The sequence below is a fragment of the Osmia bicornis genome, chromosome 14 (assembly GCF_907164935.1).
Source record: "Osmia bicornis bicornis chromosome 14, iOsmBic2.1, whole genome shotgun sequence".
NCBI lineage: Eukaryota > Metazoa > Arthropoda > Insecta > Hymenoptera > Megachilidae > Osmia > Osmia bicornis.
The window spans coordinates 3,813,654-3,829,550 of NC_060229.1; the positions used below are offsets into that span (position 1 = coordinate 3,813,654).

At 37.9% G+C, this 15,897-nt stretch overlaps 6 protein-coding genes across 7 annotated transcripts; 5 read left to right on the top strand and 1 right to left on the bottom strand.

Annotated features, from left to right (window-relative positions):
- Window positions 1-352: 352 nt before the first annotated feature.
- On the top strand, window positions 353-2,053 carry LOC123988452 (trypsin-1-like). Its single transcript, XM_046288633.1, has 4 exons — window positions 353-426; window positions 536-830; window positions 1,274-1,589; window positions 1,743-2,053. Exons 1-4 carry the CDS (start codon window positions 384-386, stop codon window positions 1,899-1,901), a joined length of 813 nt encoding a protein of 270 aa, XP_046144589.1. The 5' UTR covers window positions 353-383; the 3' UTR covers window positions 1,902-2,053.
- An 802-nt stretch (window positions 2,054-2,855) lies between these two features.
- On the top strand, window positions 2,856-4,129 carry LOC114879969 (trypsin-like). Its single transcript, XM_029195451.2, has 4 exons — window positions 2,856-2,965; window positions 3,084-3,387; window positions 3,492-3,798; window positions 3,869-4,129. Exons 1-4 carry the CDS (start codon window positions 2,896-2,898, stop codon window positions 4,019-4,021), a joined length of 834 nt encoding a protein of 277 aa, XP_029051284.2. The 5' UTR covers window positions 2,856-2,895; the 3' UTR covers window positions 4,022-4,129.
- Window positions 4,130-4,214: 85 nt separating this feature from the next.
- On the top strand, window positions 4,215-7,941 carry LOC114879982 (transmembrane protease serine 9-like). The gene is made up of 8 exons (XM_029195448.2): window positions 4,215-4,906; window positions 5,013-5,328; window positions 5,385-5,547; window positions 6,368-6,421; window positions 6,466-6,567; window positions 6,658-6,964; window positions 7,072-7,375; window positions 7,444-7,941. The coding sequence occupies exons 1-8, from the start codon at window positions 4,224-4,226 to the stop codon at window positions 7,597-7,599; spliced, it is 2,085 nt and encodes a 694-aa protein (XP_029051281.2). The 5' UTR covers window positions 4,215-4,223; the 3' UTR covers window positions 7,600-7,941.
- Window positions 7,942-8,037: 96 nt separating this feature from the next.
- Window positions 8,038-9,424, top strand: LOC114879970 (trypsin-1-like). Its single transcript, XM_029195453.2, has 4 exons — window positions 8,038-8,230; window positions 8,322-8,628; window positions 8,761-9,070; window positions 9,139-9,424. Exons 1-4 carry the CDS (start codon window positions 8,179-8,181, stop codon window positions 9,301-9,303), a joined length of 834 nt encoding a protein of 277 aa, XP_029051286.1. The 5' UTR covers window positions 8,038-8,178; the 3' UTR covers window positions 9,304-9,424.
- A 136-nt stretch (window positions 9,425-9,560) lies between these two features.
- LOC114879973 (carboxypeptidase B-like) lies at window positions 9,561-12,890 on the bottom strand. The gene is made up of 6 exons (XM_029195456.2): window positions 12,596-12,890; window positions 12,218-12,412; window positions 10,527-10,660; window positions 10,281-10,456; window positions 9,993-10,221; window positions 9,561-9,923 (listed from the first exon to the last, which is right to left on the bottom strand). Exons 1-6 carry the CDS (start codon window positions 12,888-12,890, stop codon window positions 9,561-9,563), a joined length of 1,392 nt encoding a protein of 463 aa, XP_029051289.1.
- A 482-nt stretch (window positions 12,891-13,372) lies between these two features.
- LOC114879972 (peptidyl-prolyl cis-trans isomerase 6-like) lies at window positions 13,373-15,825 on the top strand. 2 transcript variants are annotated; one of them, XR_006830060.1, is made up of 6 exons: window positions 13,373-13,516; window positions 14,340-14,544; window positions 14,607-14,809; window positions 14,873-15,015; window positions 15,185-15,433; window positions 15,574-15,825. XR_006830060.1 is itself a non-coding variant. In XM_029195455.2 (5 exons), exons 1-5 carry the CDS (start codon window positions 13,412-13,414, stop codon window positions 15,288-15,290), a joined length of 762 nt encoding a protein of 253 aa, XP_029051288.1. In that variant the 5' UTR covers window positions 13,373-13,411; the 3' UTR covers window positions 15,291-15,482. The 2 variants fall into 2 exon arrangements, 1 of the variants encoding a protein (XP_029051288.1); XM_029195455.2 differs by lacking the exon at window positions 15,574-15,825 and having other exon boundaries at window positions 15,185-15,482.
- The last annotated feature ends 72 nt before the right edge of the window (window positions 15,826-15,897 follow it).

The window sequence follows — 15,897 nt, forward strand, 5'->3', positions numbered from 1 at the left end:
AGTATGGTGTCATTTATGTGTCATGTATTTATTTAAGTGGGATGTATTTATTTAATAAAATTTAATAAGTACACAGTAAGAAAAAAATCTTTAGGAATAATATTTTTGGAGTTTCCATGATTGCAATCTGTTTAACAAGTGAACAATTTTACTTAAAAAATAAATCAAAATTACTTGTCAAGTAATCAAGAAAGAAATCACGATAATGGATGATAATCGTAACGTACTCATTGCGGGCAGATGTATTTGTTGTAAAAATAGCATCAGGAGGACCCGTTATCGATTACAATTTTGAATTATCACTAGATAATGATGTGTAACACCATATATAAATCGTAGTTTCAACCTGATCTCAGAAGTTACTTCGAAACAAGCGAGTAACAATGTTGACCAAGTGTGTTTTGGCTGCCATTCTCGTGCTCCAGGGTAAGAATTTAAACATTTTCTTACTTCTCGAATTCATTCATAGATTAATATAGTTATACTGTCATATTTTCTTCTTAATTTCACTTGGAATTATAACTTGTCCTTTTAGTTTGCTGGGCCATCCCCTACAACCTGTCACCACGTATCACCGATGGTGTCGACGCCACGCCTGGCGAATTCCCTTACCAAGTATCCGTACAATGGGGAATCCCACCCCTTATTCAATACACCCACAACTGCGGTGGTTCTATCTTAAATGAATGGTACATCCTGACCGCTGGACACTGTAACATGAAGGTTGGAAAACTGAGGATTACAGCTGGCAAATATTACCTGCGACAGAGCGAGAACACTGAACAGACTATCAACGTTGCCAAGACTATCGTCCACAGTCAATACCCAGGGTAAGAATTGAATCTCCGTCCAAATCAATATTCCAAGCGAAAATAATTAAGTGGTGTGGCATTAATCGATTAAGAAAAATTTTGCTATTTCTATGAACTGTATTTTGTTGAGGATGGTTATTATCTCCTGGACAATGGGCAATTGAAATTGCGTTTTCTAAATTTTTTAATATTTCAAATATTATTGTCTATATATGAAATTTTTAGTGACCTTTCGCATCATCCCTCTCTCCATTACTCTTCAAAGTGCGTAACGGAAACCTCGAAAATGAGATTAAAAACTAGATCAGCCTACTTGATCTCTTATCACGTCTTTATTGGTTGTTTGATAATCCACAATCTCAGTTCGGCATTCTCTATTTCCTACGCAAACACGATGAGATAAGCTAAATAAAATTCCACGTCCCATTGACTTATATCCTTTTTTTTCAATTAATTTGCAGAGGTGTTGCCCAACACGACATCGCCCTTATGAAATTGGAGAAACCCCTGAAATTCAACAGCAACGTAAAGCCGATCCACCTGCCCGCTCAAGGAGAAAATCAAGGTGGTCAGGCTATTCTTAGCGGATGGGGTTCAACATCCAAGAGCAACAAAATTGCTCTACCAAACAAACTCCAGAAGGCTGTTGTTCCAATCCTGAGCAACGAAGAATGCTTGAAGGAACTGAAATCCCAGCCAACCGCTGGCAAAGAACCTGAACTCTTCAGCACTCAAGTCTGCAGTGGCACTTCTGGCAAGGAACTGTCTGCCTGCTCCGTAAGTAGATTCAAGGTTCTTTTTGGAGGGCAGCGAATTAACAGAAAAGGGAATTTTTTCAAGACATAAAGAGAAAGTGAATTTAGCATACACATTTATTAATATTAATTTCTTTTTTTTTCCTTTCAACATGCGTTTATTTCTTGTCTGCAGGGTGACTCTGGTGGCCCACTCGCCCAAGGCAATGGAGCTGCAGCTGTCCAAGTTGGTATTGTCTCATGGGGAATAACCCCATGTGGAGCTAGCCACATGCCGTCTGTATACACCCGTGTCGCCTCATACATTGACTGGATCCACCAGAACATGCATTGACAACCTAGCACGCATTCTTCGGCTACTACAATTACAACTTCTTTTTTCAACAAATTCGCTATCACTTGTACTGTAGTAATACTTACCGCAGTACATATGTGACAAGTTGAGAGAAAAATAGAATACAACAAATAAAGAAGTAATAATAATAATTTCAGCACGTATGTTCCTTATCTCACCATTGCCCCTCTTCGCACATCGCGGGCGAAAGTAATTGCAAGTACGATTCGATTAACTCCAGATATCGATAATTTTTCGTAGCAAGCAAATATAATTTCTCAATGGCGGGGTAGATATGATGGATTGAGGATACTTGTGTGTCAATCAAACCGTTACAATCGTATCGATGAAAGTAAATCCATTCAAGCAGATTATATCTAATAATTGAAATACTGGAAGCTATGATGAGAACAATATCACGTTATCAGCTTAAAAATTCTAAAAGAAGAATGAATAATTAAAGATAATGTATAACTGTATCGTTACTTAGACCTTCCAAAATAAAAAAATATAATTGAAATAGTAGTTCATGATCATTGGTACATATGCTATGTCAATATAGATAACCTTAATTAATCATTGCACTACAATCGTAGTAGAAAATTATTATTGTTATTTTAAGGACGTAACACGTTTAGAATGTCACATGTTCGTAATTTTGATATATAATCTTTTATCCCAATTTGAATATTAACAATCACGTGGCATACATTATGAACTGTCTAAAACATGATTCTTCTATCGATTACTTTTTAATTAAGATTTTTGATAGTCCGAGTTTTAAGGAAATTCCAAATTTCGCAATCTTAAATCCGACAGATAAAGGATCGATAGATCGATCATAAAAATTAATGAAATCTCTAGACATGCTGCAATCATTTTAATCTAACGAGTACCGCTGTCATTTACAGGGATTAAAAGCTACCTTTGTCGATAAGAAATTGTTATCGGTATCAGGAAAAGCGACTCCTATATAAAATCCAACAGCATCGAAATGCGTCAAACCATCGAAATGTCTTCGAAGTTGATCATCCTTATTGCCCTTCTTGCAGTGGCTGCAGCCAGTAAGTGAATTTTTACTAATATTACGATCTAAAATAATATACAATATTAAATTAGAATTGTATTGTCACATTGTTCAAACGACACCTTGACTTTAACACTGTTCTTCTTTCTCAACAGCAAAGCCCTACCTTGGGTTCCCCACGCCATTTTTAGACAGTCGTATCGTTGGAGGATCGGAAGCTCAGCCAGGTTCCGCCCCATGGCAAGTCTCTCTTCAATGGGGTTTCATGTCCTTCCAACATTTCTGTGGTGGATCTATCATAAATAGCCAATGGATCGTTACAGCTGGACACTGTGTCCTTGCTGTTCCATCATATGGTGACTTCGTGGTTAAAAGTGGAAAACATAGCTTGAACACAGTGGAAAATTCCGAACAAGTAATCAAAGTTGCGAAGTCCTTCGTTCATCCACAATACCCTGGGTAAGAGGGTAGACTAGACTTCAAACTCTATAATTTCATTTTCTGAATGCACTGCATTAAAATTTCAAGCCTGCTTTCTAATTTTGCTAATTGAACATTTTTAGAAACGTAGCTCCCTATGACATCGCTTTGTTGAAATTGTCCAAACCCTTGAAGATGAGCAACGCAGTCAAGGCAGTGAGTCTACCAAAAGCAGGAAGCATACCAAGCGGAACAGCTACATTGACAGGTTGGGGATCAACTTCGAGAACTAACAATGCAATCATGCCTGACAGACTTCAAATCGCCAAGTTACCTCTGATCGACCTTGCCACCTGCAAAAAAGCCGTGGAATCTCTTACCGGCCCATCTCCATTGCACGAGACCAATGTTTGCACTGGTCCTCTCAGTGGTGGCTACTCGGCATGCAGCGTAAGAAATCTTGCAATTCTGTCCGATCTAACTGGTACCGTTTTATTAATTATCACGATCGTGGTTTCAGGGTGACTCCGGTGGTCCATTGGTCCTCAACAACGAGCTCATCGGTGTCGTGTCCTGGGGAATCGTCCCATGCGGTACAACCGGTGCACCATCTGTCTATACCAAAACCTCTTCTTTCATTGATTGGATTCAAACCACTATGTCTAAGAATTAAGAAACTTTTATTTTTTCTAATGAATAATATGTACAGATATATACAGTGAAATGCAACTATATTGATATATGTAAAATAAAACCAAAAATAAACTTCTCTATAACTTAAGTCCACTTTACAGAAACCGAAAATAGTGTGGACTCAGTGACGAGTCGACTAACAGCTCTTTCGTCCTTCTTTCCTTTTCCGCGACACGATCGTCATGGTCTTAATTCACAGTCAAAATGAATGCGTGACAGTGAAAAAGAAATTGCATCAATCGTCTCTAAATGGTCAATGGAAGTCTGTACAACGAGAAGAACTAGTTTACAAGCTGACAGGTAGGAAGAAAGATCCCGTTCATCAGGATGTTGTTCCGCGATCACTCTCACCTTCATCGTATCGAGATCGTCATTTAATCTCGATTCTCCGATGGTGTTGGACGAAAAAATTTCACGAAATGACGTACAGAAAATTGTTAATTATCCTAAGTTTCAGTCTCCTAATGTACAGCGGAACCAGCGGTGAGAATATTTCCTTCTGCTTGAATAACATTTTATTTCATTTAATTTCATGGTTTTTCTCGACAGATATGATGTCGTACATGGCTATGCTGGCACAAAGACCGGCAAGAATAGTCGGAGGGAAGGATGCCGAGAAAGGACTGCATCCTTGGCAAGTTTCTGTGCATTGGGGCGATCGAGAACGAAAGATACCTGCTAGACACATATGCGGTGGCAGTCTGTTGACTGCTGGCTGGATACTGACAGCTGGCCACTGCAAAACCCTCACTCCAACGAGAGGAGAATTCTTGATCTTAGCTGGTAAATATAAGTTAGGTGTTTTCGAGGATACCGAACAGAGCAGACTGGTAGACAAAGTTTTCGTTCATCCGGAATACGATGGGTGAGTCCTGTGATTTATAACACGAGGCTAGCAAATTTTTCTAGCGCCCCAAGGTGTCAAGAGGAACGAAAGGGTTAAGAATTAAATGAGAAACGGTGTGTTTTAGAACCGTCGCACCGTATGATATTGCTCTGATGCAAGTGGAAAAACCATTCGATTTAAATCCATTCGTCTCCACGGTGTCCTTACCGTATCCTGGCTCCATTCCCACGGGAGACGTTATGCTCACCGGATGGGGTAGCATCGGAAGGACACGCGCTCCGGAAAAGCCGGAGAACCTGCAAGCAGCTTTATTACCGATAATTGATTACGACTTGTGCAAGAGTACGCTTGACAAAAGCTTGAAAGGAAAGGAGAAGAATCCTCTTCATTCGACAAACGTTTGCACCGGTCCTTTGGACGGAAGTCTGTCAGCTTGCAAGGTGCAATTGAATTTTTAATTATAGAATTTGTGCTGAAAAATTGTTTTCAATTTTAGGGTGACTCAGGAGGGCCATTAGTGACAAGAAACGGTTTTGGAGAAGCGGAAGTGGTAGGGATCGTATCCTGGGGACTATTTCCGTGCGGTGGAAAGAACGCACCTTCTGTATACACCAGAGTGTCCGCTTTCGTTACGTGGATCACCGTGATCATGTTGAATTATTCTTAATGAACCACACCAAAGAGATTGTTAATTGCTTATTTTGTTGAATAAATAGCGATTCGTTTATAATCACAAAGTTATATTGGTTACGACGAAGATATTTTTTATCTTTCATTTCGTTTCCGCCTGCTTACAAAAATATTAACGAGTCACTGATAATGATAAACTCGACAGAAGTATCAATGATTATTCGCGGAAGACGTGTTCGTTGCAACAGCGGAAAAAGTAAAATGATTCACGATTACTTGTGATAAAAACGAACAGCTATAATATTATAGATATAGGTGAATTCCATACTGGATAGGTAAATTCGAATTGGAAAATAATAAACTGTGTTATCAGCTAGACTTTCCAAGAACATCAGTTGTACTCCTGTATTTTTAATCAAAGGTCCCAATGAAAAATTGAAACTGTATTTTCATGGTGTTGAATTCGTTCAAATAAAGGGTGCAATTTTGGGAAAAAACTTTCCATGCTTCAATTCAAATAATTATATGTACTTACATACAGTGGGTCCAAAAAGTATTTGTACACCATTTAAAACAGAGTACCTCGTTTAAAATTGGACCAAATGACTTCAGATTTCTCGAGAAGCTGTACAAATTAATTCACTAAGATATGTGCTTTTGTCGTTTTAAAGAATTACAATTTGTCGAAATCGGGAAAAAAAATAGTAAAAGGCAATTTTTTAACTTTTTTATCTGAGTTTTCAATGAAAATTTCATCGAGATCGGTCAATGTCCTTAGAAATTACAAGTAATTAAAATTTCCGAAAATCTCGGCTTTTCATCTAAGATCTGTTCTTAAAATTTTAATAGATACATCGTTCATGGAATTGAACATGATCACAGCCTGCGGCAATAAGATAAACGGTGTATGTACTTGTCGATAAATTTTTGATACCAACATCCGCTAGGAGACTCGTATATAAGATCCAGCCGAGTGAAAACGTATCATACCATCGAAATGTCGTCGAAACTGATTGTCTTTATTGCCTTTCTTGCCGTAATTTGCTGTGGTAAGTCTATTATTAATAGTATTCCTTTCTCTATTAGTTCTGTTCCTTTATATTTCTCTAATTAATCAAATTCCATTCTTTTTTCTAAAGAAGGGAAACCCTACCGCGGTTATTCTTTACCATTTTACCCCCAAAATATCAATGAAGCAACGGAAGTTCCAATAAAATATGTCCCATGGCAAGCCTCCCTTCAATGGGGTCATACTTCTCACACTCACTTCTGTAGCGGAGCTATTATCAACGAGCGATGGATCCTCACTTCAGCACACTGTGCTTTGATTGTTCCATCCTACGGTGACTTTGTGGTTAAGGTAGGAAAGTATAACTTGCAAATCAAGGAGAGCACTGAACAAACGGCCCTTGTTGAAAAGTCTATCATACACGAGAGTTATAAAGGGTAAGTCACTTTTATCTTTATCGCAATCAATAAACAAAATAACATTATTCTTTCTGCAACCTTCATTTTATCAATTTATAATTGTCACACTGATTTTGCAATTTTAGAGAAGCGGGTCCCTACGATATCGCCATGCTGAAACTGTCCACACCATTGGTGTACACCGATTCGGTCAGAAGTCTCGAACTACCGCAATCAGAAGTCATACCGTACGCTGTTTACTTAACAGGCTGGGGATCAACTTGGAGAATAGTCACTCCAATTATGCCTGACAAACTTCAACTCGTGAAACTAAATAAGATAGACATGGCCACTTGTAACAAATCTGTAATTCAGCTTACAGGTTCATCTCCTTTGGCCGACAGCAACATTTGCGCTGGTCCCCTCACTGGTGGCTTCTCTGCGTGTAATGTAAGAAAACAAATTTTTATTTCAACTAATTTGAATGATTTTGTTTGACATCGTGACTGTGAATTTAGGGTGACTCTGGTAGTCCATTGGTTGCGAAACACGACACCAAGTATGAACTGATCGGAATCAGTTCTTGGGAAATCGTTCCGTGTGGTACGACTGGTGCACCATCGATCTACACGAAAGTATACCCTTATGTTGACTGGATTAAAAATACGTTTTAAAACATTTGTTCGTGTATTTGAGAATAAGGAAATTATTGTTAATTCTGTTTAATAAATAGACGCTCTTACTTATCAGCTAATAATTACAGTGCACGAATTCGTACGTACAATATCAGGATAGGTATTGATTTGTATTTATATAACGTGTAATTACAACGATTTGTATTTCCCAACACCGACGACAGACACATGGTTCCGGGTATCGATAACCCATTGAAAAATAGGTCGAAGTCCCTAAATGTAATGACCCTGACACGCGTTTCACCTCCACCAAGTACCCGATGCTAACATATATGCACAAGTTTCGTTATATGAAATATACAATACATCTTTATTTTTCAAGTGTGCTATCATTTTGTCTGTGTCGGATTATGTGTTTCCCTTCCAACTGAAAGGATCCATTGAACTGAAGCCAATCTATGTTCTATTTACATATTTGCAGAAGGTACGTTTTATCTATTGCACAAAGTTTTCACGCCAGCATAATTTTAACAGGTGCGATTAAACATAGCACACGTGTGCTATCGTATATGCTAGTATATAAGATCCAACCGAGTGAAGACGTATCATACCATCGAAATGTTGTCGAAACTGATTGTCTTTATTGCCTTTCTTGCCGTAGTTAGCTCTGGTAAGTCTATTATTAATAGTATTCTTTTCTCTATTAATCCTGTTCCTCTATACTTTTTTAAACTAATCAAATTGCATTCTTTTTTCTAAAGACGGGAAACCATACCGCGGTTATCCTTTACCATTTTACCCCAAATATACCAATGAAGCAACGGAAGTTCCAATAAAATCTGTCCCATGGCAAGCCTCCCTTCAATGGGGTCACACTTCTCACACTCACTTCTGTAGCGGAGCTATTATCAACGAGCGATGGGTCCTCACTTCAGCACACTGTGCTTTGATGGTTCCACCCTACGGTGACTTTGTGGTTAAGGTAGGAAAGCATGACTTGCAAATCAAGGAACGCACTGAACAAACGGTCTTTGTTGAAAAATCTATCATACAGAGGAATTATGATGGGTAAGTACACTTTTATCTTTATCGCAATCTTCCATGAATAGTATTGATAATCGAATAAACAAGATAACATTATTCTTTCTTCAGCCTTTATTTTATCAATTTATAATTGACACACTGATTTTGCTATTTTAGAGAAGCGGGTCCCTATGACATCGCCTTGCTGAGACTGTCCAAATCATTGGAGTACACCGATTCCGTCAATAGTATCGATCTACCGGAATCAGGAAACGTATCGAACGGAGCTGCTGTTACCTTAACAGGCTGGGGATCATCTTGGAGAACATACGCTCCAATTATGCCTGACAAACTTCAACTCCTGAAACTAAATACGATAGACATAGACACTTGTAACAAATCTGTAATACAGCTTACAGGTTCATCTTCCTTATCTGTCAACACCATTTGTACTGGTCCCCGCAGTAGTGGTTTTGCCACGTGTAATGTAAGGAATCAAATTTTTATTTAAACTAATTTGAATGATTTTGTTCAACATCGTAACTGTGGTTTTAGGGTGACCCTGGCAGTCCATTGGTCGTGAGTAACGGCACCAATTATGAACTGATCGGCATCGCTTCCTGGGGAATCGTTCCGTGTGGTACGTTCGGTGCACCAACGATCTACACGGAAGTATACCCTTATATTGATTGGATTATTAATATTATGATGTATGCATAACACTACATTGCCGATTGGCATAATAATATTGCTAGAGTGTCAACGGCTACCGCTCGAGCACAATGTTAGCGATATACATATATACAATAGAAATAAATCACACGATATAATAAACAATAAAAAATAAGGAAATTATTGTTAACTGTTTATTCTGTTTAATAAATAGACGCTCTTACTTATCAGCTAATAATTACAGTGCACGAATTCGTACGTACAATATCAGGATAGGTATTGATTTGTATTTATACAACGAGTAATTACAATAATTTGCAAGCCTCTGTGACGATCATTACCGCGGCCAATGCTTCCTTCGCTGTCGGGACGATGTAACGAGCTGGTAAAACGAAACCATGCTTTCCAGTGTCTCTTAGCTCGATCGTGTAAGCGTATTTCATCTTTAGAATCGCTTTTGCCCAGTCGTCGGAACCACCGGAAGCCGCATACAGAGTGGTAGCGCTGTTTCCGACCGTGTACTCGCTGTTTGCCCCACCTGCTTTCTTCATCGCCGCGGCTACCTGTCTTCCAACCCTTTCCAGATCCGCGTAATCCGGTGGGACGCGTTTGTCGTAACCCCATGGGTATAGAATATACTGACCGTAACTGTGAAACGTCAGGTACGCCTGGAGAGCAAAAGTAACGAGAGAATTCATTTTAACTCATTCGTCGTTGAGAGAAAGAATGTAACTGACTTTGAAGTTAGCAGCGCTAGCCTCGAAGAAATTCCGAATGGCGTTCGTTTCCGGTTCGGAGAACGGCCCGGAACCTGCGTAGATTTCACGGCAGGGATCTTTGCTGGTTCCCATACCACCCCAGCGATAACCGAAGTTTCTGTTTAGATCAATTCCGGTGCACATGCTACCTACAGGACGTTTCCTGTTCTTTCGCCATAAACGATCCCTCGTGAACGTGTATTCGTATCTGTAAATATATAATTATGGTACTGTTTCGTTTGAAAGCTGGTATCATTGAAAACGTACCCATCAGGATTCGCTACAGGGAGGATATAGTAATCAGCCTCTAAATCTTCACTGTTTTCAACCAGATGGTTGATGATGTAAGTTACCGCAGCTGGGGAGATCCATTCACGAGCGTGGATTCCCCCATCGATCCATAATGCATGCTCATTGGGCTTCCCATTGCTGATTCTCAAAACCTAAATTACAAATAAATTGTTATAACTTGTAGGATGTTTACAACATGGGTTCCTGTAGAGCAATAAATACCTTAAGAGGTCGTCCCTCGACAGAATTTCCAATACTGACTACAGAACAGACGTCTGGAAAAGTCTCAGCCAGGTAATCAAGGTATCCATGGATGTCTTCGAGGCGATGGTAACTTGTCCACTCCATTCGATGACCTGACAGGTATACCTTCAAGATTATTCAATGGTTGCACGTTCGATGTCCTTAAACGATATGTGAGAACATTCCGCTCCGTGGATTCAGATACGAATTGACACTGAATTTGTATTCGATCAAATGGATCGATCGAGAGGATTTTAAAAGAAATTTGTAAAGATGAGTCTGAATCGACGAAGCGGATTGTGCGTGCAAGAAGCTCACCCCTAAAGTGCCAACCACCGGGTACGCTAGCTACAGGATAACGAACAGGACGAGGAGGACGTGGATATCTACCTCGCACCCTGACTCCCTGCCACCAAGCGTAACGAGCTAGAAAATTACTTAGAAGCTTAATATTGATATGGTTAGTTAAAATCGTAGCCAGAAATTTTGATTAAATGGATAGATTCTTTACGGAAATTCATATGGGCAGAGAAAGGAAATACCTAAGATGTTTTCAAACAATTGGAAAGAGAAAGTTCTATACTAATTAATTTTATGCAATAACTAATGAGCACGAATTCTTCTCTGAGAATAACAATTCTATCAGGTCTATCAAAGATCGCTCTTTGTTTACGATTCTCCACTGGACATCCCGATTTCTCGAACAACTTTCCAGTCGGGCCAATTGCCAGTTCTTTGACGATTTACTGGAAACGGGTTAACGGGATCGAAACAACGCGGTTATTCGTGAAAACTACGTGTGCTGCAGATGCACGCACACCATCACACACGAGCACATATAACTGTTAATGTTAATCAGCATTGTCGATGAACCGGAACTGGGTTAGCAGGTTGACTCACGACGAGGACGGTAACCTCGGTTTGTACGATCATACCTTTCCATCGAAAAATAGCTAGCAACTAATGATTCCGAGTGATAGTTTGAGGATTCATTGATTTATTATCGCCAGAATATGGGTACAGGTATTATAACGTCATTAACTCGTTAATTACTATAATTGGAAATGACTGCGTGTGGTATGACACACTTTAATGAGAATTAACATTTTTAGGGAAATTTCAGATATTTCCTTTTCCATGTAAAATGAAACATCAGTTAATTACTTCAGTTTCTAATTAAGGCACATTAATAAAAATAAAAATAGCTACATTTCATTATTTTTAATTTTGCAATGTACAAATATGTACCTCTAACGTGGAGTTTTATTAAAAATTGAAACGTTAGTTTTTTAATGATTAATTTATACCGAACGTCTAATGGTCAAGATGAATGCTTATCATAATCACTTTCGAATTCGCACGTGTCTACTACCATTCGTTCCCGTCAGCTTTCTTCGCTACGTGATTAGACTGCACAACAGCGATTAAACAAGTCATCGCCATTTGTGTCAGTGGAACGGGTAAAATGACAAGTGAAACAACTTTTCACTGTCGAACAAATAGTCGTTTAATGTCTTTTTACCATGTGCCCCAGTACTTTCTGTAAAGTACAGCGATGAAGAGGAAACATTAAGCTTTCCAAGAAAGAGTATATAAAGCAAAATGAAATTTACATTAGATCGTTTGAAATAATTTTGATGATGTATAAGAAAATAAGAGATTCTCCAAACCTCTGCGACCTTCCAGTTCCTCCATCTCTTCTTCGGAAAGCGATGGATTTTCTTCGTCTATCGCTTTCTGCACATCTTCGATTACCACTTGGAATTGTAGATCCTTTTGTTGCAAATAACGAGCCACTCTCGGAATTTCTTCTGAACGAATCATCACATCTACTCCTGTTTCGTTGCTAGCCCATAACGAGAGCACTGTATTAAGAAACGATAATTAATCTGCAGAATTTGAAGGATTCATTAATTTAGATACAGAGATAAGAGAAAACTTCTGTAATTCGAAAACGATATCGATCACGATAAGAGATAAAATATCTTTGAATGAAGATTTGAAATGAAGTTGAATCGAAGTGAATTGATAAAAAAAGATTTACGAACATCCAGCTTCTTGAAAGTCCATCGTCACATTCGACACCAGGTCCTTTTGACTCTCGGAGGCTTGAACCCTCCACACCTGTGCTCCCCCGTAATTCACCTTGGCATCCCTAACTCTAACCGCCCTTTGAATTGTCTGCGAGTTCTCGGCGACAGGCTCGTCCACGATCTCAATCCAATCCGGTATCACGAATTCTCGTCTTTGCCGATCGATCACAGCCGCCTCGACGACGAGAACAGCGGCGAGAAGAAACGCAAACGTGAACCACGCACCACGCGACCTACTGCTCTTCTCCATCGCGAACAACTATCCTTGGACCGTCGATGGTCCCACCTTTTATAATATTCGACCCGGTCGACGATCGGGAATAACGGTACCTGACGAGCGAACCTCGGTACCTCTTCGATCGCAGCTCGATCGAATTGCCAGCCTCGAGGATCCTTGACCTAACGAGGATTTGCTTCACATCCACGCGAGATGCCCCCTTTTTTTAAATTTAATTTAATTAAAAATTTTGGTAAATGAAAGGATTTTTATATTTGGATACGAGCTAATAATTCTGGGATAACCGATCCTAATTTTGAATATTTGAGGATAAAAATAAATTAAAAATTAATTATTGTAATTTAGGGATAGACACTCTTAAGTGATTTACTTTTAAGCGTCAGTCAATTTTCTTAGAATTAAAATATGTCGACGCAAAATAGCGGCAAAACGCTTGAAACGGTACACGTTCCGCGCAAGCGTTTGGAGCGTTCATTTGGTTTCCGCGCGGTGCTTCTGATCGCATTTGATAGACGTCGTTCGACTCGTAATCGATGAAGTTAAAAGTTGGAAATTCTGAGTTTTCTGTGTCTAATCGTAAAATCATGAAGATCCTGTTGGCGATAGCCTGTTTGGTTGCATTGGCTTCAACTTTAGAGGTACCTGCTTAATATCAAGAACATTACATTACGAAAAACGCGTTTGCGTTTTTCTGCATACCGTTAGCTCGTATACATTGAGGAATTTGGTGCAAGATTTCGTCGTGTGAACATTTTTAACGGGAAATAATGAGACATGAAATTTTAAAAATACTATTTCTATTTCTACAAAATTTAGAAAATGTTTGAATGATGGTAGAAATAACAGACGAGAAATGAGGTAAAAGTGCAGTGAAAGCCTGGTGCGTTGTGCTCTTGGACAGAGGATACATTTTCTGTGAATTGAAAGCAATTTTCAGTATTTGGTGAAACTTGGATAACGTATTGCCACATGAAATTGGATTAAAGAGGAATCGTGAGAAGAGAATCGAAGTATAGATCGGACGCGATCTATAGTTATATAGTGTACATAAGGTTTCCTTCGTTGTTACGTATCGTACATATATAACTTTCTGCGAACGCGTGAATACAATGTGTTTTACGATTGAGAGAATTGATAAGACGCTATCTTTCCAATATTTAGAAACCAATTTAGCTATCTTAAACATTATCGATATAAGTATACTTTCTTCTAATGTTCGAAATAATATTCTAATTGATTAATATATTCTCCAAATACGTTTAATAATAATTAGTAAATTCCACATAAATAGAATGCTTCATTAAGAATTTATTCATTTTCGGATCAGTTTAACCAAAGAGTGTTAAAATATCCGAACCATCAAACAATTACTCCTTTCTGCAACTTTAATTACAATCTAAATCACCTTATAATGTACAGTACGAAAGCAAATTTATCTAATATTATTGATTTTTATTTTAGAACGATAATCTGACCGTCACCGATCAAGTCTACTTCGACATTATGATAGACGACCATCCAGCTGGTCGAATCGTAATTGGTTTATTCGGTGAAACTGTACCAAAGACTGTGAAGAATTTTCTTGTTTTATCGACAACTGGAGTAGCAGGAAAAACGTATAAGGGAAGTATATTTCATCGTGTAATTAAGAAGTTCATGGTACAAGGTAATTAAACAAGCTACCTTGTTAAATTCGAATTTGCTCAACAAGCCATTAATGATTTCCAGGTGGAGATATAGAAAATGATGATGGGACTGGATCGATTAGTATCTATGGGAAATATTTTGAGGATGAGAATTTTGAACTTGGACACAATGGTCCCCTGTATGTGAGTATGGCGAATGCTGGAAAGGATACCAATGGTTGTCAATTCTTCATCACAACCATATCTACACCATGGTTAGATGGAAAACACACGGTGTTTGGAAAAGTGAGATAAGTTTTTGTTTTAAATTAGAAAGTAATTAATAAGGTAAGATTATTTTTTGCATAGGTTATTGACGGTGAACACGTGGTTTTTAAAATTGAACAAACTAGAACAAACGCGGATGATGTGCCAATTAAACCAGTGGTTATCTATGATAGTGGTTCTATTCCTACGCCTTCGCCTTTTAAAATAAACGATCATGTTTATAAGTGAGTAAATGAAATTTTATCAAAACTTGGAAATTCATAAATAATACAATTGAAAGCTATTGCAATTTGTTTATTGTTTATTTTTTAGTTTTAATGACAATAGTTTTAATTACATAAATGCAAATTTATATATTTTATAGTTTTTTTATATTTTATATAAAATTTACAGTATCTGGGCATGGATAAAAGCAACATCGATACCATTAGGTTTCAGCTTCTCTATCCTTGGCTTTTTCCATTACATGTTGAAGCAGTTGGATATAACGGAGATATAAATACTTTCCTAAAATTTTAGCAAATGATTTATTTTACAATAACCCTTGAAAATTTTATGGCAAACGATAGACATAAACACCTGGGCTATAAATATAAAGATTTAACAGTAAAACACAAACAAGAGAATTTAATAAATGATTTAGTAAGTGTTGTAAAATATGAAAGTTTAAATATATATAAATTTATTTTAAGTACTAAATTATATTTTTAATTAATATAACGTTAAAACAAATAATTTTCAAGAGATTTCTAGAGTTGTACACCCTATAATATTGTACATAGGTGTAGTGACGGTGGGTGTGCGCACGCACTCTATTGTTTACAACCGCGGCTGAGAAGTTGCAATGAGCCTGCGCCGCTTCAGTTCGTCCTCAACGGTTCATCGAGCATCACCTGGATGCTAATCGGTGTACCGAAATTTATTTCATCATTATTCTTCAAAATTTTATTATTTTCTTGTATTAAACAATTGTTTTAACAAATAACATTTATTATTTCAGTATATTTGGATATGGTGGTATAATCTTTTAAAATATATTAATGTTTTTATATATTTTTATTGAAATGCAATTTACCGTGATAGAATTTTAAATTATTTTCTTAAAA